Here is a 25,631-nt window from a genome sequence, read left to right on the forward strand (position 1 = left end):
TTTAAATTCAGAATGAGTGAAGATCAGCATCTCTATTTAGAAAAACGTGATACCTTGATATCCCAAGGATCTATGAACATTTCTGAAGGTTAAAGGACACTCGTGCTAATCACCAGGGAACGGGAATCAGGATGAAGTGGGTGGTCTATCGTGGACCTCACCTAAGGAGGACAGCAGTGCTTAGCTGCCAAAAGAACAGTGATTTGGTTTTTCACCTCCAAGGTGGGCCCAAGGTGCTACAGAAGGCAGCACTGCTGTGAGCTTTCTTGTCACTCTCTTAACATTATGTATTTATGTAATGTGGGGGACTTCATTGATAAATATGAGAAATTAACCTTACCCAGACAACAAACGGTCTAAGATTTACTATCAAAACATAAAATGTCATGCTTAATTCCTCTCATTATTAACATAGCCTTAACTTCCCTAAAAATCAAATCTTTTGCTGGAGACACTATTAAACTAGAAAAAATAAATGCTAGTTTCATCCTTTAAACAAAAAGTTAGATACACACATATTTTTAAAATTTTAAACCACCTCTTATGTATTTCCATACTGCTATTGTGTTTATCTTTCTACACAAATTAGATTTTAACACACTTTTGGGGAAAAAAAGGACCAAAGATTCTTATTTTAAATATGTCCCAGGAAATATTTACCTGGGTCAAAAAAAAGGTGGCAATAATACATTTTATTATATCTAGAGCTAAAGCTTATTAGATGGTAGCTTTAAAAATTCATGATTCAGAATGAGCTCCTTTGGGGGTTAGAGAGTTTATGGAGCAGTTCAGTGGAGTTAGGGAAACACCTTTATGGAGTAGTTAGTACATGCCAATGTATTCCAGGGCCATGCAATTATGTATCATATAACAAATGCCAATTCTATTGCAGATTAAGGAAGGAGTTAAAGAAAAACAAAATTCATGACTTATATGGATAGAAAAAGAAATCCTCCCTCAAGGATTAAAAAACCCACACCACCGCGTGTCCGTTGTCACCCTCTCTCCTCACATGCTTACAGCCCATTTCCCTCTATTACAGCATGCACTGTGCTCTACCCAGCATATCAGGTCACTAGTGATTTACTGAAGGATGGGATCCTGTCTTGTGGACCTGTAACGTCGATTTTCATGTAGCAGGTACTCAACGAACATGACTGATGCTAAGCCTTGAAGGGAGAGTGGACGGAGGCACAAGGCCTGGTTTCATGTCCGCTTCCTTTAATATTCGGTCTGACCCACATGCTTTGAGAGGTAAAATTCTCCAGCTTTGTTTGGCATCTCTGATGCACAAACTCAAATGATTTGGACTCTCTTCGTGTGGAGCTATGAGGCAGCACATTAAAACTGATGGAGGAGAAAAATGAAAAACCAGGAACTGGTGTCACTTGCCTCTTAAGTTATTATATGGCTTATTCATATGACCAACCAAGACCAAAGCCTATTTACAAAGGTGTAAAAGCAGGAACTCCATGAGGTGGCCTACTGTTGGCTTCCAACTAATGATTTAGTTTCAAAGAATGATTGATTCTTTTCAAAGGAACTGTAATGTGGGCTGTTAAGCATATGCAAGGGTGTATATTTGCAGATACAGTTCATCTAAGGCCCAAGAATAGACAGAGGTGTGCCCGGGAGGTCAGAGAGGTGGTACGTAATTATATGCTGTCTAGAACTTTCCTCACATTTCATCTACTAAGAGAATGCCTGAGGATAATGCTTTTTATTTCACCATCAAAAATCAGACACAAACTGTAAATAGTAACAGCTATCATTTACTGGGTATTCACTATGTGTCAGGCACTCTGCCATACGTTTCCCCCACATTATCTCCCTGACTCCTCACAACCTAATGAGGTAGAACCAGGAAACTAAACTCAGGGAAGTTAAGGAACTTACCCACACACCAGATTAGTAGCACAACCAGCAATTTTTAAATAGCACATTAGTAGCACAACCCTGGCGAGAACATGGAATCTTCTTTTTTTGGCTCTTTAAATTTTTATTTTAATTCTGGTTAGTTAACAGCCAGTGTTATATTAGTTTCAGGTGTACAATATAGTGATTCAACAATTCCATACATCACCCTGTGCTCATCACAAGTGCAATCCTTAATCCCCCATCACCCTACTTAACCCATCCCTCCACCCATAACATTGTATCTTAATTAAGTCAAAGGACCTGAGTTAAAGTCCTAGATCTAGGTTTTAGCAGCTGTCGGATTTGAGGAAAGTGATTTGACCTCTCTCAAGCACTTTTCCTCTCTTATAAAATGGAGAAAACAGTACCTACCACATTTAGTTGGTGAGAGTTAGATATCAGAATGAATATTAAGTGTCTGGTATTTACGAAGTACTGAGTGAATAGAAAGATCATAATCCTGTTCCGACCTGAGACAGCAGGTTTAATGGCTATAACCACAATACTCAGATCCAGGTTCCAGTCCTGGTTGGACCCCTTTCTAGCTGAGTGAGGTTACTCACCTCTCCCAGTGTTTCCTTATCTGTAATATCTGGTAATAACGATGATGCCTGCCTTCCAGACATGTTGGACAGTTAAATGAGATAATGTATGTCAACTGCCTACACCCAGTAGATATTCTTAAAGTTTGCTGTGTCATTGTCACTTTACTACTTTAACAAATGCTTTCAAACTGTTCATGCTACCTAGACGAAGCTCTCACAAATCAACTCCACTGGAAACTACAGAGTGGTTAGTTCATGCCAACATATTTCTGCCTGGATTTCTTATTTTGTACCCACTTTGAAACAAAAGTCACAGTCCAAAAATCAATGCAACTTGACTTCACCACCAAAATGAGTTACTGTTTGAGTCAAATAAGATATGCCTTGCCTTGTTCCAGGATCAACAACACTGCTTCTATTGATAGGAAAGGCAGGGGTCAGTCCTGCTGACCTCTTTGGTCTCTGCCACCGCTGAATACAAACACACCAACCTCGGCATAGCAAATCCACCTATTTGGTTCCATTTTTCTGAAGTTACAGAAGACAAACTTGCCTCATCTTGGAGAAATGCTGGAACAGACTTGCTCATCCTTTTGAGTTTGTCAGGGTGGGAAAACGGATTATCAGGTTGTGAAGGCACTGTGGAAACTAAACAGCAGCGTTTCCATTCAAAATTATCCTCAAATTATCAGACAAACATACAACATAAGTTGAAAACACACTTTTCTTTCATCTATGAATGAGATATTTTTGCAAAAAGGTTAACATGCACAGGATAAGATAAGCAACAAGCAATTTTCATAAATTATACAGAGAGAACTTGCAAGGAGTTGAACCAATGGAAAATAAAAAAGACTGTTAGTTTTTATTAATCTGAAGCTGGATTTGAATTATATTAAAACATACAGCCATTGTGAATTGGCTTTCACTTATTTTTCACACCAGAGATTTGAACCACAAGATGTATGATTTATTGGCTCATCTCCCTGGGATGTATTTTTAAAACATGCTGCAGGCTGAAAAACTATTTCATTGGACAGCAAGGATCTCTGTACACAACTCAATCATAACGGTGTCCTGGCTACTGAGTGTCTAAGGGAAGGCTTGTTTGTTCAGTGATTGTGGGGATTTCTTCTCTGATGCTGTTTCTCAGAATTATGAAAGACTATGAGTTCAAACTAATTATTTTTTTAAAACAAACTATTTAGATACTTTTCTGATAGAGAGGTATCAGACACCTTATTTAGACACCTTTTGATACAGTAAGGATATGTGTGGAAGTCACAATGAGATGATGAATTCTATTCCTCATTTGTGTAACTCTAGTTAGAAACCTATTTCCTTCTTTATCTAAGAATTGGTGTCTAAGTTTTTCTTATGGTGAATCCGAGATTGCTTACTGAATGAGTTAATATGTTTCAAGGCCCTTAGAACAGTACCCTGGTACATAGTATGCTCTATATAAGTATGTGCTAAAAAGTAAATATTATCTGATAATCTTTAAATTACCTTTTCAGTATGATACAAATATACAAACTTGGTTTTCTACCAGTGAAAGAGATACCAGGAAAACAGATAAAAATAAAATTATATTTCTATATATAACTCAAAAGGCTCAAATTCAGCCTTAAGCATTTGCTAAATTCATCTTCAGTTAAAACAAAATTAATGAAGGGAAACTGAAAACTGAACTATAATAACAAATATTTGCTTATTCACATGGTAGTTCTCATCTAGCCTTTGGCTCACAAATGTATCAAAATACATTTACAGTGACTCACGAGATGATACCTGCTTTAATCATTACCCATTAAACAATAATGTGTATGTGGGTATATTTGGGTGACTTACACTGCAGTAGTATAAGGTTAGATCCCATGAGGATACAGTAGAGCCCAATGAGTATGCAAAAACTTTTTATCATAATACTGCTCCCTATTATTTTCAAAATTTATATCTGCTACTCAAATGTATTCAGTTTTACATTTATTAGAATTTGGTAATTTATGTTTTGATCATGTATTTCAATTTTGTTTTGTGATAAGAATACATTCTTTGCTAGAGAAAAGAAATAATCTCAGCCCATACATTAAGAGTCATCTTGGGAAATACCATAAAAAAAGAGAGAAATTAATTCATCCAGAATTCAGCACATGATGAGCCTATTTGGCTTGACCTAACTAAGCTAGGTCATGAATAAAGACACAGATACATTGGCATATATGTCCATGTCTATGCTTTGTTTTCACTCCTCGGGCTAAATGAAAAACATAACAAGCTAAAACAAGATGACCAAACTTAAGTATCTGCCAGTTCAAAAGCAGCTGGAGAAACCTCTTTACCCAACACCCCTGAGAAACAGAAGTCTTGGCTCCTCTGCAGCAGCTGGACAGAGAACATGCATCAGGGGCCAACACCTGGATGGTCTTTTTGCTTAGGTACTTCTTAAGAATTGGTCAGGTCATGTGCCAAAGCTCAGCACCTTCATCTCTGGCAGGTGGACCTCATGAGCCAAGTTTCAGATTTCAGACTAGATGTCACGGCCCTCTAGTGTCAGCACTTTGTTTCTCTATCACATGGCTCCTTCATTTAGCTGCTCTTCTCATTAAGACTTATTAGCACATCCAGACTATTGGGAAACTGTTAATAAAAATCTTGTGCTCTCCTAAGGGCAGACATGCGTATCATTATCTTCATACCTCCAGTGCCTAGCATTACACAACTGGCTGAAACTGGGAAGCTAAGATGACACACATGCGTATCTCATGCTTTGTTAGGCCCCACAGATACCTTTTTAATGTGCTATTTGTCCTCGAAACAGTAGTCAGAGTTAAGTAGAGCAATCTTAAGATTGAACAGAAAAGAGTAAACAATCATTATCTTTGTTTGGTGGTGGACATTAATTAGCAGATGGACATTAGCCACCACAGGTATACACTTATTTCTTAAGATTCAGATATTCACTTGCTTTATATATTGAATATATACTGAGTCCAGGTTTGAACCTCAGAGCTTAAACCCTGGACATAATAAAATTTGCTTCCATAGGTATGTAGAGAGGCATATACAACCATAATGCATACTAACTGTAAAAGTACAATTCTTTCTTAGGTCCAAATAAATTATAAATTATTTCATGTCTACAGTCTTGTGTAAAGGCCACAAGAGATCCAATACTCAAGACCAGACTGCAACATAAAGCCAAGTGATAACAGAAGGTGCCAACTTCATTCTAAGAAAAGACTCAAAGAGCAGAGAGACTTATAGAAGTATAATAATACTCAGCAATAACATACATATATATTTATATATAGTACATAAATCTGTCTACATAAAAAATTTTAAAATACATAACTCTCCCCCAGTGGAACCACAAATTAATCTTTCAACACTGGCAGCAGTAATATGTTTTTAATAAAACCCCTGTCAGAATGAAATAGTTTTGTAAGCTGCAAGAGTTTTAGTACCAATAACAAATACTGTGTGATTAATAGTGTTAGTTATTTCAGTATATTTAACACCATGTAAAGTGGCAACATTTAGCCATTTGTGAGAAAGATCCTGCTACTCACTTCCTGGTATGCATTCATTTGTATCTGGTTCCTGATCTGCTTTTTGATCTACTCAGAAGAGCAACATTGAGAATAAATACCATTTTACAAGAAGGATTAAAGAGACATGAAAGTAAAGCTCACATATCAGTTTCACAACAGAGACTGCAGAATATATCTGACAGGTTTTCAGCTTGCTTTTATCCATTCCCCAGCGTGACTCTTCATTAGCCACTTTAGGGGTCTCCTATTCAACTAAAAATCCAACATCCAGGATAGGAGATATTTGGCATCTTTCCGCTAAGTCACTGAGCCACACATGGCTTGGCGGATGGAAGGAGCACTGAACTAGGAGTAATGAAGCCGAGCTTCTAGTTGCCACCTCCCCCCACTGACCAACTAGCTACAGGACCTTGGATAAGTCACCTCAATTCTCTGAGCTTTTCTTATCTGTAAATGAGAATGAAAATCCCTGCCCCACCTAATTCCACGAAATTGTTGCAAGCATAGAATGAGAAAGACAAAACTATGACACAAAAGTAGGGAATGACCTTTGAGGAGTTCTGATGCTATATTTTATGGGGAAAGCTCAGTTAATATACATTTTTATTATTATAATAAAGGCAATTTAGAAAACACAATCCCAGTGTACAAATATAAATTACACATTTGCATAAATGCTGAACTATAAAAATTGGACTCATTTCCATCCCTTCCCCCACCAAGTCACTATTACCCTGTATAATTTTATGTGAACCACGTAATACTCAATCCACTGACAAACTTCAAGATCTTCTGGTTCCTTAATATTCAGAACCAGTTAATTTTACCTCGATCTATATTTAGCTATTTAAATGAGCCGAGGCAGGATCCTGACTCTGGTTCTGGGACTCGTCCCTTTGAAGTTAAAGCTTTACCAGCTATGCCCAGAGAGCTCCAAATGCTGAGACATGAGACAAATACAGGAATAACTTAACCCAGGAACCCACCCGACGCTTCCTGCCCTCACAAGGAGTTCTGCAAGTCAGAATAGCAAAAATCAGCTCATACCCATAGAAATACAATTTCCTATTTATAGAAACCCTCACTTCCCAAGGGTCTCTGATGCGATCCTCACAACGGTATCACCAGCAGAAGCCTTGAGGATACAAACAGTTAGTATTAAATGCACCGAGTCAGAACCGTTTTATAATAACTTAGGCACCATTCATCACATAGTGGTAAATGACGTTCTTCTATTTATCCAACAGCTGCATCCCAGTGACTTCCCAAACCGCCCAGAACCTAACACACAGACAGACATGCAAATACATAAAGATATTTACCATCTTCAGCACTACGTACTAATTCTTCTGGCAGATTATCTACTTTTGCTTGATCTGTTCAGGAGAAATTAACAAATGGTTATCACGGCTGTCCCTTGGCGAGAGAGAACAATGAGACTGTCCCTGGAAGCCCCCGGAGTTGGAAGCAATTAGTCAAGATGCAGTGAGGGGTGCAACCAAGATGTCTTCCCCATAATATTTTCTCTTTAGATTAGCTACTTGAAGCAGTGCCATAGCGGGAGCTCCCATTTCAGCCCCGATGCAGCTTACATCAGCACTGCTGCACATGGACTCCCCAGGGTTAGAGGGTTAGCTAAGAGCAAGCAATCGGCCAGCAGCAGGAGAAAACACAGGGCGGCAACAGCCTCTCTATTCTTCTGGAAAGGGTAAGATGTTAGCCATGACTAACACCTTCTCAAACCCATGGTCATTAACAAATATTTCTGTGCATGCATCATCATTTGTGTATGTCTCTGGGAGTCTTGCTTGGGAAGTCAACTGAAGAGATGTAACTGGGGACCAGCTGCTAAGTGGAATCTTGGCAGGCTAGTGTGAGAGTGGGTATCGGTATTTGGAAGGGAACGTGCAGGAATACCGTCAGCTGATAGTGATTTTTTTTTTTTAACCCTGCACATTCCTGAGTATTTTAAAGCTGCACCATGGAAATAGCCCTATGCTTCACAGGCAAGAGGTTTGCCAAACTGGACAATTGTTGCTGAGTTTTGTTTTGGTTTTTTTTTTCTTTAGGACCCATTACCAACATCAGGAAGAACAATTAGTGCGGTCCAACAAAGGATGGGACTCGCTTTCTGTGGGAGCATTCAGGCGGATGGGGGGGGGGGTTGGCCACCTGTTGAGGAGGCTTTATAGGGAATTCCTGCATTGGGGGGGGGTATTTAAAATGAGTGACCTTCAAGGTCACTTCCAACCCTGAGATTCCAAGATCTCTGGTAGGGATTGAACTGCATTCCAAAATGGGAATACTGTTCTCAGAGCCGTGAGAATCTCCGATTTTTAGGAATTATTTAATGGAGTGGCTTTTCCCTTTTCCTTTTTAAATTCTGACTTTTTAGTCTCAATTGAAGATGCCTAAAGCATATTCTAAACATGACAATGTTCAACTTTCAAGCATATGAGTTTGGCAGTGGTTAACTTTCATTCAATAACTTTTCTCATGACCCTCTGTACTCCCAAGGGTGCCTCTTAGCTTAAAAACAATTAAGAGCAAACCCCCTAAAAGTCAGGATTTCTAAGTCCACTTGTCTGGCTCACAAGTCTATATAGACTATATATAGACTATATATAGACTTGTGAGCTCTCGCTTTCTCACATATATATATATGAAGTCCTTCACCAATTAAAGCAGCAGCTGGGGGGAACAGTGTGCCTAAAGTGTTACAGGCCAGGTAGTTTTTGGGCTAATAGTTCCAGTATCCAAAAGAAATGTGTGAAAAGAAGGGATAAAAGAGAAAGGACAGTCCTTGAAGCTAGGGACCAACTCATCTCCATATCATGCAAAATTCATCAGACATCCAACACTGTCATATATAACACGGTCACTTCATAAATGCTCTTGAGAGTAGTCTGTTGATTTGGATACACAGCTCTATTGCATGACACTAAACGAGGTACTTTATCTCCCTGAGCTTCATTTGCCGCATCTGTAAAATGGGAATAACCATCCTCTCTTGCAGGGTTCTGTACGCCAATTAGATGAAATGCTGCATGTGAAATGCTTAGCCACATCTTGGCACCCGGTGCTGAACAAATGTTAGCTATTCTTACTAGAACCTCCAGTTACCCCAGTCTTTTAAAAATCACTGGACTTGAATAAGCACTCGAACTGGGATTCTTCAATTCAAGGAAACCTAGTGTTTTAGTAACCAAAACTCATGCACGATTTTAAAAGTTCCAGTCAATTTAAGATGAGCTTCTTCTGGTCACTTTGGAAAGGTTATTGTCATCTGTTAACCCCCGCTTTTGGGGCTTCAGTGCACAACAGCACGCAGTGAGGCCCCAGAAAAGCACATGAGCATTTTTAAGCTTAGACGGGCGGGGCAGGGGGGGGGCATGAACAGTGGGGCAACCTTTATTCTCACTTGGTGAATCTGATGAAATGTCTTCTAGACTTTTGGAAGGCATTTTCCTAGCAGCACTCCTTTCCAAAGTTTTCAAGACAGGACTGGGTTCTTCTTCTGAACCTGTTACGAGACACAATTGATGAACACTGCACAATACAAAAAAGATCCAAAAATCCTAACTCTTAACCAATGGACATTGGTATCATAGGTTGAGAGGTGGCATTATGTCAGAAGCCTCTATAGTTTTATTTACTCCATGAAGCACTTCTCAGAAAAAAGTAAAAATTCTCCACTCTTCGTATGTCCTTTAAAAACCATTTTCCTGGTCAAGAAACATTTGCAAGCATAAATCATAAAGGAACAAGATAACCACATAAATAGAAAAGTAATCTTTTAGTTGTCTACACCTCTATTTTAGGCACATGATTTGTTCTGTGCCAGACTTTGAATCTTTCCACTTCACTTCTAGCTTTTGAAGACAACCACAAAGTGGTTTTAGGAGCATAAAAACAATTAGCTGAAAACCACAGAAGGCAGGATTCAGATGTTTAACATCTGTGTATAATCAGGTACACAGATGGGCGAATTCTCCAGATCAACGGACTATAGGCTTTTGGGGATTCATGAGCTAGTAAAATTTCCAACAAAATGTTGGGAAATGACATGTGGTAGTCAACTTTTTATTTTATTAAGTCACTTTAAAGTGTGTGTGTGGGGGGGCTCTATCATGTACTAATAACTTTACTTATTTTTTTAAAAAGGCATGTTAGAAAAAAAAAGGTCATATTAGGACCAAAAGAAAAAAAAAAAAAAAAAGAAAAAGGGCATAACCTCAAAATAAGAACAGTCCTTTAAATTAAATACATCTAACGGTACAAAAAAATATCTCTAGGCGGTTCTTAACTTTTTTATTTGGACAGTGAAAACTCCATCATGGACGGATTAGCTCTGGTCTGAATATGGTCATTCATCACTGTTGTTTTATTAGTGCCTAGAACAGTGACTGGCAATAGGCACTTCAAAAATGTTTGCTAGGGGCACCTGGCTGGCTCAGCTGGTACAGAACATGACTCTTGATCTCAGGGTCATGAGTTCAAGCCCCACATTGGGCATGGAGCCTACTTAAAAAAAAAAAAGTTTGCTAAATCAATGAATGATTCCATTAATGAGTCAATGAATTTGGGAACCACTTCTCTACACAATACTTTCCTGAAATGCATCCCAGTTCTCCCCAATGTTAATAGGGCTTCTAGAGCAAATGGATTCTAAGATGAATTACATTTGGGATACTCTGTTCAAATTTAAAGGTTTCTTACTACAGATCTTCTTGGAGACTTTAATATGCTAAAAATGTGCATAAATTCCCAGCATTTCCGAAAGTATTTGACCATGGAGACTTTTTTTTTTTTTAATTTTTAAGGACTATACTGAGGTATTGGTTGATTAGGAGCTCAGCCACAAGTCAAACATGTTAGATTGCTCACCAAAATTGTGGTGCCATTGTAGGCAGGTTCCTCCCCTCTCCAGCCCACCCACACCCACTTGTTTAAAAATAAAAATTTAGGTTAGGGTATATAAAACTACAACTGTACCATTTTATACCTCGTGTTGTCTTCTAACTTTTAAATATCTTCTCTGGGCTCTGCTTGGGTGGTTATTTAACACTGATGATTTCATTTTTAGATAGGTTTTTTGCTGTTCAATCAGTTATGCTGATACACCATAAACAAAGCTATGTACCTTAGGGGCAACAGTCTCCAGAGTGAGTACAAATTTACAAGCTCTCCTATGGGTCAGTCTACCCTCCTCACTCACGGGGTAGTTTAGTAAAAGTCTCCTTCAGCAAGTTGAACATGCTGACATATACTCCTGCATATGTCTGGTTTCAGAGACTGGTATTCCACTTTCCTTTTCTTACCAGCAACCTTTGTAGCAGGGGCTTCAACTTGATTAATAGGATTTAAAGGTGATTCGTTTGCTCCGTTTTCAAGAAGAGGCCCTACCGTTACTTGCAAAGGAGACCAAACCTCACGAGTCATCCACCCAGGAAAGCTTATTCATTCTCATCAATACTGAGGGGAGCTAGAAAATGACAAATTTTCTAAACTGCTAGGAGGGCGACCGACACCAGCTGTCGTGCAACTGTGGTTAAAACGTTCCAGCCAGAGAGCATCCTTTATCATTTCATTGCTATAATCGGGTAATTGTGCATTCCTATTTGCTTCTGGGTTTCTCTGCTAAAATGCCCATGTTGATCACCATAGCAAACTGAGACAAGGCCTGTAGTTTCCAGCCTGGCCAAAACCAGTACCCTCAAGCCCACTTAGATGAATGTGGTAATCAATTAAGATCTTCATTCACTTAGCCAAGGCAGGAGCCAAAGAAATGCAACAGGCCAGGCAAGGCCCTCAGGTGGAATCAGGTGAAGTCATCTGACCAAAGTCATACTCTAGAGAAGGGGGAGATTCTGCAGATAATTGAAAACAAGAGGAAAAGAGTGCCAACAAAACACCACAGCACAAGGTATCTGAGGGAAAGAAAGTTCCAGCCTTGCCCTCTGTTCCTGGTATTTAGCCACTACTGTGGTACGATATTCATCCTAAAAGGGAAATTTGTGCCCATTTGTGTGTGGCATTTTCTTGCCACAAATCTTACTAGAGACTTCTGTGTGGATTGCCAATTTAAGAAAGAAATTATTTCCAGGAGGAAAACTAGCTTGAATGTTTCAGAAGTACTTTCTAAACCCAAAAAGTTCTTTAAAAAAATACTTTTAAAACCTAAAAATTCTATTGTTAATGAGAATAAAGTCAGATTCTGAAACACTGCCTCGTGGGTAGAACTGTGATAAGAATTTACCACCATTTCCATGTGTCATTTAATCCCAATTTTAAAAGCCCTATCATCCTTTACATCAGCATTCCCTAAATCAACTCATTAAACCAACGGGTTAAAAAATTCAGAATGCTCACTGGAGGTTTTTCTCCAGCTTTCTGCATTGGAACTCTTGTCGCCACCTGAAAAATCAGAGTCAGAGAAATCTTTTTCTTCTTTTTTCTCTGTTCTCTTACATGGTGATGCCAGAATCAATTCGACGTTACTTGTTTCTGTAGCATTTTCTGTGTTTGTCAGGAGAGGAATGGGTTGCCTATTTCTGGACATACTAATTGCTTTAGGAGCCTCTTCCAAGCCAGGCTCCTGAGAAGCCCCTTCTTGAACCCCTGCAACCTCACTTTCACTATCCCTGTCTTCTGCAGGCTTTATAGTTTCAGTGATCCCTATTTTATGTTCCACATAGAACTGCAGGGTTCCAAGGATCTCAAGCCCACTTTCAGAACCACAAAGATCTACTGATAAATCAGTCACAGCTTTGTCACCTCCCAACACTTCATCACACTGGTTGACTTGTGATTTGAAAACATTACTCATAAGCTTCATTTCAGAGGCCTCTGAGGCTGTCCAGTCAAAATGGGGTACTGTCCTCAAGAAACTGGCCTGCTTTGACTGGGAAGGCTCCTTCTCAGGCTTTTCTTCTTTCACTGACACCTGGAGCTGGTAAGAAGGAGCTTCAGGTGCTTCTCTAAAAAGTTTCTCAAAACTAATATCAAAAGTACTCTCAGTGATTAATGGAGTCTCAGACTTTTTTACTGTTTCTTTGATTTCCTCAGATTGAAATTCAGAAGCAGCTTGCCTGGACACCTCAGCCCTACCTGTTAACTTTGATGGAGAAAGAGTCCCTGGATCACTTTCATATTTTGAGGAGGGGGTTTCAATTACTTCCTTCAGTAGTTTTTCTAAGCCAGCACTGAATTCTAGGAACTCTGATTTAGGTTGAGTAACTGTTTCCCTCACAATTTCTGCCATTTCCTGAGGTAACTCTTTGCCACGCTGACTAACAGTGGAACCACATGAGCGACAGGTTTGTTCTGATGGAGGTATTCGGGCAGCTAAATAAGATCCAACGTTATGAGTTTTATCAGGGACTACTTTGAAGGAATAGAAATCATTTCTGTCTGGCACTGTAATGTCCATTGTAGCCCATGGTGTAGAATTTTGGGGGCTACCTGCTGCCTGTACTCCTTCAGGAAATTCTGCTTGTACTTCTCCAGGAACTACTTCCCTCCCAACTGGATAACAAGCTTCTCTCAGTAGCTTTTGTAATATAGCATTTACATCATTCGAGGCAGTTTTAGGAGGAAGAATGACTTTTTCAACAGTCTCTGAAATTTCCCTTCGCAAAGGTAATGCCTTATCCTGGGGAGCAAGATGAGCATCCCTGGAAGAAGGCATCTCTTGGGGAGAGTTGGCCACATCCCCAAAAGAATCTTTTCTGTAAAGATGGGAAGGTTGACCCGATGGGTGAGAACCTTCTGCGACCACCTGACGTAAGTCCTCCATGCTTAGTTGGCACTCACCACTTTCAGTTTTCTGGGGGAGAGCTGTATTTACCAAAGTTTCGTTCCCCTTTGGAAAAGGAGCTATTATCTCTTTCTGATAGGCTGATGTGCTGCGACTCCATTCTATCCCTTTTTCATAAACTCTACCCTCTTCAGGTTCAGAGTTGATCCTAGTGGTAACAGGTTCCAACACAATTGGCAAGGGACAGGGTGAAGTTACAGGTGCTTCCTTTAGGAGTTTGTCTAGACTAGCAGTCAAAGTGTTCGGCTTAACCTTTGAAGGAGCTACTGTTTTGTCTACATGCTCATTAATGGTCTCCTTATGTCCTTTGTCATCTTCTTCAGTCTCAGCAAAATCTGTATCTTGAGGCCATCTCTTATTTCCAGAAATATCTGGTTCAGACATTTGTTTTCCATGAACTTTTCCACCCGAAGGAGGCATGGCTAGTAATGAAGCTTCTGAAAGTAGCTTCTGTAAGCTGTCATTAAAAGTGTCTTTGTAGTCTTTAGACAAAACACTTGTTTTAACTATGGATTCTTGAATCTCTTGGTCTGAGTAATCCTTTTCTTCCTCGAACACTGGCGTAACAAACCATTTCGTATTCTTTTCCACATTTTCCTTTGATGACTCATTTCCTGGCAAATGATGAGTAGACTTTCTGGATGGTCCCAATGGAAACATGGTTCCATCTGATAACACCTGGCGTGTGCACTTTGAATTTAATTTTTCTATTTTCTCTCTTACCAGAATTTTTTTTTTACCTGGAAGCATCCCTATTTCATGGGTATTCTTTCCTGATGATTTAATGTCACTGAATTCTTTGTGTTTCTGGCTATTAAAAGGCACCAAATATTTTTGGCTTATCGTGTTAGTATTCTTCTCAACATTTTCTTGACTGTTTGGATTGGCTCCTAAGCCCCAAAACTTTCTCAAATTCTCAAATTGAGAGTGATTATAGACCTGTTCTGTATTGGATTCATCCATTCTTTCTTTTAGGGACTTAACTTTAAAGTTGGGATTTGATTCACTGATTAGAGATTTGTCTTTCTCCAAAGGAGTATGCATTCCACTCCCAATATTTGAAGGATGTTGCCCAGCTGGTAAAGTAATATCCCTTTCATAATGCCAACTCTCTGCCACTGGCAATCTTTTTATAGGCTCATTTATCTTATTCTGAAAGGGAGACACTTCACCTGATTGGTCAACTGAAGGATAATTTTTGGATGGACCGGATATCTGGGGCCTGGTCTCTTTAGGTTTATTCGAGGAATAAAAACTGGAGAGATGGGCTGTGTGGCCATTCTCATCTAGGACCACTTGTTTGCTAGTGACTTGATTATATTCACACTGGCCTGTAGATAAACTGTCCATGGACTTCACAGGCTGATATGCTTTAGTCGAAGGTTGCCCTTGACTGCATGACAATGTGGGTTCTTTATGAGTTAACTTAGCAGCAGCTTTCTCACCTTCCCAGAAAGATATTCTTTCACTTACTCTTTTGTATTTCTGTCTTTGCACTTGGTTCTTGGGAACCTCACCAGCTTCTTTTAACTGGACCTCAGGCTTCTCCCAAGATTTGTTTTTGGTAGCCCCATGTAGTGACTCAATATTCTCTGGTTCTAAAGAAGCTTTCAGGATGTGTGGATCTCCTCCTTTGCTCTCTCTCTCTGCCTTCATGTTCTCTTTCAAACTTGTTTTTTTGACAAGTATTATAGAGTCAAAATTCACTTCTGAGTTTCCTCTATTTTTTTCATAAACATGAAGCTTAGGCTCTTCTTCATCTAAGCTGCCAACATCCTTAATGTTGCATGGAACTTGGTGTTCTGCATCAGGTCCTTTGAGAGCACTGTAGGAATTGTTACTGATTGGGGTAAGTACTCGATTTCCTTCTCCTCTGTTTTTTGAAACTTGGCTAGAGTCCATAGTTTTACTCCCTTGATTTGGGCCATAGATTTCACATGGTTGAAATATGGCTGGACCTTCCTTGCCTTGTTGGGACAAATGAATGGATTTGGGTTTGATATTCACATTATTATTTTGGCAAGTCCTAGAAGGCAGTGTATTTACCTTTCCCTGGAATGTTGAATCAGATTCCATAGGCATCAATTTAACTTTGGTGGGTAACAGAGCCTTTGAGCCATTTTCTTTTAGAATGGTGTCATCTCTCACCAAGGCAGTAGCAATCGGTGATTCTGTTTCTTCTTTCAGCTCTATTCCTTGGGGATGTTGGAGAGATGACTTATTGTCTTCTGAATGAGAACTTCGATTAAACCAGTCTAGGACTTTAGATATGGAATCGTCAGTTGTCTTCCTTATCTCAGTGGCAAATGGACCAGAGTGTGAGGACGTCCTAGCTTTTAGGGCCTTGAGAAGAGGGGGCTTACCTTGCTGATGGTCTCTAGAACTGTGATCTGGCACCTGAGATGGCTCAGGCTCAACACAAGACAGTCCATCTGCAACACAGAAATGCTTTTCTAAATAAGGAAAGAGAATGCTTAAAGAATTATCATTCAATCACTCACATTATCTTTTAAAGAGGCACTTTGTATTTATATTTTCCACACCACTAGCTGTTTCTATCAGCATTTTTCAGGATATTAATTAATTAATTATATCCTAATTAAGATATTCTACCAGAGTTGCTCTGACAGTAAAGGAAGGTAAATGTAGATGCCTGAGGTATGTGGTATAGACCCAGTTGAGAAATTCTTTTGACGTCTCTGATTTATTCTGAAAATTCATATGGGGGTGCCTGGCTGGCTTGGTCAGTAGAGCATGCTAGTCTTGATCTCAGGGTCATGAGTTTATACTCCACATAGGGTGTAAGCTTAATTAAAAAAAACTCACGTGGATTTTGTATTCTGATCCATGTTACACTTTTTAAAAATATTTTATTTGAGAGAGAGAATGCACACGCATGTGTGCGCAATAATGGGAAGAGGGGCAGAGGGAAAGGGAGGGAGAATTCCAAGCAGAATCCCCACTGAGCATGGAGCCCAACATGGGACTGGATCTCATGAGCCTGAAATTATGACCTCAGTCAGCAGAAACCAAGAGTTGGATGCTTAACCGACTGAGGCACCCAGGTGCCTGTGATCCATGTTACTTTTAAATATTACTTTTCTTCTACTCTCAAATCTATGCATAAAACTTGACACCATAGGAAGATGTGCCATGTTGATTTTATGACTCCACCCATCCACTGGCATACTCCTAAACACTAGAGGTGGCTTATACCGAGTTTGAGGAACAAAGACCAAGGAGAATTTCAGGAGTTGGGAAAAAAACTTTCTGGAGCTCCCTCCAGAATATCAGAATGGTACAATGAAGATATTTGTATTCCTGGGCCTTCCTCTTGATAGATTAAACCAGAATCTTGGAAGTGGGGCCAGGAATCTTTACTAACAGCTCTCCCAGAGATTCTTCTGCATACTGGAGTTTGAGGACCATGATCTCAAGAGGCTCCTCTATTATCCCCTGTTTCCCTTCTACAGTTTGTGAGTTTCTAAGTAGTTTCTGTGAGCCAAATAAATGAAACAAGACTGATGCAGAATGTGATCTTCACCCATTCCCTGATGTTGGCTGACCAATGGCTAAGATGCTAGGAAAGGTTATTTAAGCTCTAAGCTATCAAGAAAGCAGAGAGAATCCTTTCTGAGCCTTAATCAAAGGGCACATGGGACACTTAGATAAGGGAGTTAGGCACCCATCCCTTTAGTTAACACCCAGGTGTTTCAGCATTCCTCCCTCTTCCTTACAAATGCTAAGCCATGCAATGCATGTTGCTGAAAATTATGTCAGCTGAACTTTTATGAAGTCAGCTACATTTCAAATGCACTAGAGGACATATCCGTTAATAAAATTCTATCTTTAATTTTAATCATCAACTCTGGCTAAGTGTGAAAACAACAAAGTGTTATACAATAATGGGCACGTGGCAGATCTTGGTTTCCTTAACTACACATTGTACTATTGAATATGTCAATAATTGTGAAGTTCTTTTGAGATATCTTAAAGAATTCTGTGTTCATTTGTTTAACCGAAGACAATGATGAAAAAATGCTTATAATATACTATTAGTAAAAAAAGAATTCTAGCAGTATAAACATAATTTAAGATTATATTCATGCTTGAAAATTATTGAAAGGCTCTACAATGAAATGTCAGCAATACAGTAGTTAGTGCTGGATGATGACATCACAGATGGTATTTGTTTTATTCTGTGTGCATTTCTTCTTTTCAAATGTTTTACAACAAAAGTGTATTTCCTTCGGGGCCCCTGGGTGGCCCAGTCATTTGGCGTCTGCCTTTGGCTCAGGTCATGATCCTGGGGTCCTGGGATCAAGCCCCACATCGGGCTCCCTGCTCTGTGGGAAGCCTGCTTCTCCCTCTCCCACTCCCCCTGCTTGTGTTCCCTCTCTCACTGTGTATCTCTCTGCCAAATAAATAAATAAAATCTTTTAAAAAAAAAAGTGTATTACTTTTAAAATAAGAACAGTTATTTTAAAGATTTGATGCCAGGCAGTGTTCCATCTTCTCTGTATTTTGCAGTGTAGTAATGAATGTGATATTGACTGTCCTGAAGGTCAGAGCTAAAGTCAAACCTTTATAATTCACATACTTTGCATTTACCATTTTTGGGGGCCTGGTTTTCTTTCTGTGTTTCATTATTTACTTGTATATATTTTTGTGGTAAGCAGGGCATTAATAAGTAAGCAGAACTTTGTATATAAGCTCTAAAGCTAGGAGACCTGTCAATCAAAATAGGTGTAGCTGGGGATGCCTGCTTGGCTCAGTCAGTTGAGCGTCTACTTGGGCTCTTGTCATGATCCCTGGGGTCCTGGGATCAAGCCCCTTGTTGGGCTCCCTGCTCAGCAGGGAGTCTGCTTTTCCCTCTGCCCCTGCCCAGGCTCTCTCTCTAAGAGAAAAAAAAAATCTAAAAAAAAAAATATATATATATATATATATCTGATGATGTCTTCCTCCCAAATTTCATGGTCAGCTGGGACTTAAAAATCAGAAAGCACAGGGTTGCCTGGGTGGCTCAGATGGTTAAATTCCCACTCTTGATTTTTGCTCAGGTCATGATCTCAGGGTCATGGGATTGAGCCCCGTGTTCGGTTCAGCACTCAGTGGGAAGTCTGCTTGAGATTCTCTCTCTCTCCCTCTGCCTCCCAACTCATGTGCTTGCTCTCCCTCTCTAAAATAAATAAATCTTTAAAAATAAAAATCAGAAAGCACAAATAAGTAGTTTATAAAATTATAAAGATAGTCTTTAGTCTGTGGGAAAGCAGGTACAGTTTGAAAAACAGGAAAGGTTTACCAAATTTTTTCTGTGGATGATAGTAAAGGATAGTAAAGGAAAATATTATTAAAGAATTTTTTCATCTTTTGAATAAACATTTAAATAAGCACCATCCAATTATTTGGCCATGTTTATCAAACTTTAGGAATTTTCTTTAATATGAGGGGTTTTTTCATTGAAGAAGCACCTGCTAATTTTTAATTAAAAAAAAATATTCCTGTTCAAATGATTAAAATGTCTGGGGCATAGGGGGATAATTGGAAGTGCTTTGCTCTTTAAGAAGTGGATTGATCTGAACAAGTGTGAAACTGTAGGGCTGAGCAAAAGTGACCCAGGGTTAACTTAATATTGACTAATAAGGAAGGAGGAGACCAAGTGCATCAGACGTGTGACTGCTGCCATTGTAAATTTTCCTGACTATAAAGAAATTACCATAGGGCTGGAGGAAGACTTAGAGAAGATGGGAGAGAATACACAGCATGATTTTTTCCATTGTTCCTGTTTTTTTAAAACATAAGAATTATGAAATAATCGTATGGGTATGGGAAAACAGTGTCTCATCCCTTGAGAGGTATAAGATCTCCAAGACAGGGCTAGTTAGCTAGGTAGCAGGGAAAAGCAGTATTCTCTTTGCCTCTCAGCTCACAGCAGCTGAAGGAGAAAGTTCCATCAGCACTTTTAACATCTAAGAACAAATGGCTAAGAAAATGAAGGTTGGGGGCATCTGGCTGGCTCAGTCGGTTAAGCATCTGACTTTGGCTCAGGTCCTGATTTCAGGGTCCTGGGATCAAGCCCCGCATTGGACTCTCTGCTCAGCAGGGAGTCTGCTCGTCCCTTTCCCTCTGCCCCTCGCCCTACTCGTGCTCTGTCTCTCTCTCAAATTTAAAAAAAAAAAAATTAAGGTTCTTCTGAGATTAAAAAATCTGGGGGGCCTGGCCAGCCAGCCAGTGGAGTGTGCAGCTCTGGATCTCGGGGTCGTAAATCCCAGCCTCACGTTGGGTGTAGAGATTACTTAAAAATAAAATCTTTTAAAAAAAATCAAAGTTTGATTAAATAGTAATTGATAAATATGCATTAGGTGAATAATATATTCTGTACAAAGGTATTAGCATATATTTAATTCTTACTCTATATACACACTTTGATTTAATTCAAAACACTGCAATTTGTTTGGTTAAATATTTGATAGTTGAATTTTTTAGAGAAAAGCATAATGGACCAGAAACTATCCTGGTTTTAGTTTTAGTTATCCCTTTAGTTATTGATGATTGAGGAAAACCTCCAAACCCATTAAGAGGCAGCATAATCATTCCCCAGTGGCACCTGCCTGAATTGTAGCTGGAGTGTCTAGGAGGCCAAATGGGGCTTCTATAGGACTGGCCTGGCCATTCCAAGCCCATTGGTTTGGTTTTTATAGTCTGGTAGTGACAACTCTCTTACCAGCAGGGCTTTTGGACAATTCTGATTCAAGCCTTGATAATTCTGATGGTTTAGCTTTGTGTTCATTGGTGGTGGATGAATTTTCAACAGACTCTGGTCTTGGAGTTAAAACTTCTAAGGGAGAATGGTGCCCATTCATTGGAAAAGAACCAGAAGTCACTTGCTGCTGTGTTCCATTTTTTGATGCACTTGGGCTTGAGGCTGACTGATGTAAAGGCAAAGGCTTCCTGTATTGGGAAGGCTTAGGGTCATTCCAAAACTCATCGACGTCCACATTATCTTCCGTTCCATTCCTTAACCTGTCAGATTCTAAAACACTAAATTCTCCTACTTCCCAGCCACGGCTTAGCCCAGGACTCTGCGGGAGCTCATCCTTCACTGCAGAGAATCTCACATGCTTCAATGACTCCAGGGAGTTTGAGGAGTCATCTTCTAAAGAATGCTCCTTCTCAGAAATTCTCTCATGGATGGTGAGGCCAGGGGACACAATTTTGCTTTTGGGTTCCAAGTTCTGATGAAAACGAACTGTTTCTGAGTCTGTGCTGCTGGAACTGGAGTTGCGTTTCAGGATCCCCCTGGGAGCCCGCCTCGTGCTCAGGGAGTCTGTCCTTTGTCGAGGAAAAGACTGGTTATCTTCTTGCTTTAACTCATGTGATTTGGGGAGAATTTTCCTGGCTTTGGGGATTGGAGCTTTGACCGGAGATCCATTCTCGGAGCCTGGAAATGTCTGCTTTGGTTTCTCTAAATTTTGGCTTGAAGTATCTGGGATAGATGAGTTTTCTTTTGACTCTGACAATTCACCTGTAAATTAAAACACATTAGGTGACATGTCAAATGGAGAATAGCTCTAATACTTAAAACACCTCACATAAACTTAATCTACATGTAGCAAAAGCAGTAAAATATTAAAGAAAATAAGGTATTATCCTAAGTGCAGACCTAATTAAAAAGCACTTAAAAATTCAGGCATGAACTTCATTGACCTGTACATTTAAGATTCCTGTGCCTTATATACATACTTTGTGGTATTTTTATACTCAATAAAATAGTTTTTAGAAAAGATTTCTAAAATTCCTTAAGGAGGCTAAGGAAAAACACAGAAGCCACTTTAAAAATTTACATATGGAAACCAGAAAAAGGAACTCAATTTTCTTTTCTTTTTTTTTAAGATTTTATTTATTTTTTGAGAAAGAGAGAGAAAGAAAGGGCACGAGCAAGAGGAGGGGCTCGATCCCAGGACCCCCGGGATCATGACCTGAGCTGAAGGCAGACGCTTAACCGACTGAGCCACCCAGGCACCCCAAGGAACTCAAATTTCTAAAAAAAATCTTAATTTTTTAAAAAGAAAATCTCTAAAACAAAAATTAATTTTTTCAGGGACTCCTGGGTGGCAATAGTTGGTTAAGTGTCTGACTCTTGGTTTCAGCTCTGGTCATGATCTCCGAGTGGTGAGATCAATCCCCAGGTTGGGCTCTGCACTCTTCATGGAGTCTGCTTTAGACTCTGTCTCCCTTTCCCTCTGCCCCTGCCCTCCTACTCTCTTTCTCTCTCTCTCTCAAATAAATCTTTAAAATAAAAACAAAAATTAATTTTTTTCAGAAAGTTAAAAAAACAGGTAGCATGTTCCATTGCCTTTTTTCTGTAAAATATTTTACATAATATAATGTGTATCCAATAGAGGGGGGAAATATGCTAATATTAAAACAGGATAACTGAAACTCCAACTCCACTGTTCAATGCTAATTTTCTATCCCTCATCCAATCTTTAATGCGTGTGGAATCTTCTTTTTTTTTTTTTAAGATTTTTTTATTTATTTGACAGAGAGATATAAGAGCACAAGCAGAGGGAATGGCAGAGGGAGAGGGAGAAGCAGACTTCCTGCTGAGCAGGGAGCCCGATGCAGGACTCGATCCCAGGACCCTGGGATCATGACCTGAGCCGAAGGCAGACGCTTAACCATCTGAGCCACCCAGGCGCCCGCGTGTGGAATCTTCTTACAGTTGCATTTGAAGAGACTGAATTGTCTAGTATTTCTTCTTAATGGCACAGAAGAATGGTAAAATTCCCTAAGAGGCAGACTTAAATCAATTAAGCCACCAAACCTGATCAAATGCCTCCTCAGGGACCAGGCTGATAATTACAGATAAGAGGATCACAACTTTGTCAAGTGGCTTTTTTTTCTCTTGAGGTGAACTCTTTTAATTTCACACAAACCATGTCTGCATGTGGCAGACATCCAATAAGCGCCATTACATGAATGATTGAATGCCTCTGGTCAAAAAATTCCCTAGTTCACTGAGAGGGAACCTAAGGCCCGGAGGTCAAACGACAAGTGTCAGCTCCAAGACTGGAATGCATGAACTTCCAGTTTCTAAAATGTCTGCTTCCTTCCCTCAGGCAGGAAACCAATGGGCATAGCACAATAAGAAAACTATCAGGACTTTTCACTTTCTCTTGAAAGTTATTTTAGTTAAAGGAACTCTGAGAATTTCCCTCAGCCCACAGATAACAAAGATAAAAATATCTAGTCCATAAAAATAATGTTTACCTTCTTTTGAAGTCTGAGAGAAACCAGCCTTTCCATTTTGTGACGGCTCACTTTTGGTTTGTTGAGATAAGTGATCTTCTGGCAACTTGGAGCTATTAAATGGATTTTTCCTTTGCTGGGGAAAAATATTGTTTATTAAACTCATTTTAAATGTCACAGCAGCAACTCAGTGTTAGCAAGTGCCTATTATCTCCAGTATTGATAGTTTTATCCAGTAAACTCTATCTGGCCTGTTTGAAAAATTGCTGTCCTGGTTAATGTGGCCGGCACAGAGCTACCATATATGCCAGAGAAAAATTAAACTATAAAATACACTCAATCCAGAGTCCTATAACGTTAAACCAGAACCAGGCATTTGAATCTAAACCTCACATTTTACAAAAGTGAGAAAATTTGGACCTGGTCAAGGTTAGGGTAAACCTGAGACTAATCAGGGGCAGATTCCCCCCATGCTCTTTCTACCATATGAGACTCTTGCTGTACTAGATTAAAGCTGAACTAAATATAATTGTAAATGACCTTTCTTATAAAGAATTAAAAGATACTTACCAAGGTATTTGAAGTGCTTCATTATCACTATTATGATCATCAATTCCAATGACACAAAGGGGATCAGTAAATAAAATTTTTTACTAATATAAAACTGAGTATCAGTGTTTACTGCCTAGAGTTTCTTTTTTTTTTTTAAAGATTTTATTTATTTATATGAGACAGAGAGAATGAGAGACAGAGAGCATGAGAGGGAGGAGGGTCAGAGGGAGAAGCAGACTCCCCGCCGAGCAGGGAGCCCGATGCGGGACTCGATCCCGGGACTCCAGGATCATGACCTGAGCCGAAGGCAGTCGCTTAACCAACTGAGCCACCCAGGCGCCCCTGCCTAGAGTTTCATAAACTGGCAATCCCCTCCCACAAGCAGACCTCTAACAGAGATTCAGGAAGCTAAGAACAGGAATATGGACTGATACGGGACTAACAAGTCACATTCCAAATGCTTAAAAAGCGGCAGTCCCCAATAGCATGAGATTTTTTATTCTCTAGGGCAAAAAATCAGTCTTCAGCAATGCAGAAACATGGTATTCATCAACTTTTCCACCACAAGAGTGACTTCTTACATTAAACAGTAAAAATCATCTGTATTTGTTGCAAAAAAAAAAAAAAATCCTCTTCACTTCATGGTGCTTTGCTAAAATGAGAAAAACGGCATTCTTGCCAAAAATGATATTCGGAGTCTGATCTCAATCTACCTTAGCCGGAGACACAGCTGACTTCTTTGTGTTTTCCTGGGATGTATCCATCACGGTGGAGGCTTGATTTACCAAGACAGAACTGCAAAAGAAACAATAATTCAGAGAATAAGCCCTCCCCCTGCATCTAAAGCTGAAAGCTATTAAGGAAGGACAGCAGAGGACGTTTGTAAAACTGAACTGCCAGGAAGGGAGAGGGTGTTGGGGCCTAGAGATGATTAAGCAGTGAAGCAAAGGCAGGGGCAGAGCAGAAAGGAGAAAGACAGGGATGAGGCAGGCAAAACCATCCAGCAGAAGCCGTCAGTTTTTATCATGGTACCAAGCACAGGAGAGGTTCACAATGTAAATGTGTAGAAATGAACTCATCTCCAAGTCAGAAGCTAACATCAGATGCAGATGACAGGGAGCAACTCATCTCAAGGCAGGGTCGGAGGTGGGGTATGTGTGTGGGGTGGCGCAGCAGCGGACGTCATTGCTGAAATAAAGCCCCAGAGTTTCAGGGAGGGCTTGATTTCACAGAACAGCATGCTTACGCTAACTCAGGCAGGAAATAACCAAAGAAACGATTCAGGTGAGACCAGTGACTTGACAGCAGATCTAAGGGATGCTGTGCAGGGATGCTGGTGCATCCAGGCAACTTGCTGAGGACTCTCAACCCCACTCTCCAGGCTGGCCAGCAAGGTCTTGTTCAAATACCGGAGGGATAAGGCCAAGCACAGCAGCCAGAAGAGGATGAGAAAATAGAAGCCTGGAGCTGGCTCAGAAGAAGGAAGAAGATTCTCTACCCAAGGGACTAGGCAGCCCCAGGACGAGAGCAAGGTGGGAGTAAATGGAGAAAAGTGAGTTGAGCAGGCCTCCCTCCTGAACAACCAGTCCCATGGATACTGAGGAAGAAGGAACAAAGAGAGTCAGAGTGGCTCTCGAGGGGAAGGAAAACCACCTGCTCAGACTTCCCGCTCCAGGGGCCTTGCCTCAGGCATGACAGGTGAAATCTCTATTGGCTGAAACCACTGTACACACTTAGACTCCACCTGTTCTCTTAGTGACATCACAGAGTCAACAACTTGGAAAATACCTTGGAAGGCACAGGCTTTCTACCATGCAGCAAAGGAACTGGACCTTGGGGAAGGAGAGAAACCTGCCCCAAGGCCACAGAGCCTGGCCCAAGAATATGGTGGCTGCAATCGTGAGCAACAAGTCCCTGCGGCTTCCTTTCCTTTCCTTCCTTCTGCACATCAATTGTTCTTTTTGCACAGACTTAGTCCCGGGAAGAGGCTGA

At 40.1% G+C, this 25,631-nt stretch overlaps 1 protein-coding gene across 3 annotated transcripts in view; it reads right to left on the bottom strand.

Moving 5' to 3' along the window:
- Positions 1–25,631, bottom strand: part of SYTL2 (synaptotagmin like 2) — a 199,758-nt gene that overhangs the window by 14,374 nt on the left and 159,753 nt on the right. Inside the window, exons 16-23 of one of the 3 annotated variants that reach the window (XM_034995288.1) lie at positions 24,353–24,434; positions 23,109–23,223; positions 20,560–21,360; positions 12,389–16,267; positions 9,438–9,539; positions 7,339–7,392; positions 6,035–6,082; positions 3,016–3,110 (exon numbers count right to left, since the gene is read on the bottom strand). In XM_034995288.1, coding sequence (XP_034851179.1) covers positions 3,016–3,110; positions 6,035–6,082; positions 7,339–7,392; positions 9,438–9,539; positions 12,389–16,267; positions 20,560–21,360; positions 23,109–23,223; positions 24,353–24,434 — 5,176 coding nt within the window. Of the gene's footprint in view, positions 1–3,015; positions 3,111–6,034; positions 6,083–7,338; positions 7,700–7,749; positions 7,773–9,437; positions 9,540–12,388; positions 16,268–20,559; positions 21,361–23,108; positions 23,224–24,352; positions 24,435–25,631 lie in introns of those variants that run through there. The other 2 variants (XM_034995289.1, XM_034995290.1) reach the window with 2 other exon arrangements.

This window comes from Mirounga leonina, unplaced genomic scaffold (assembly GCF_011800145.1).
Source record: "Mirounga leonina isolate KUSES-001 unplaced genomic scaffold, KU_Mleo_1.0 Mir_92, whole genome shotgun sequence".
Lineage (NCBI taxonomy): Eukaryota > Metazoa > Chordata > Mammalia > Carnivora > Phocidae > Mirounga > Mirounga leonina.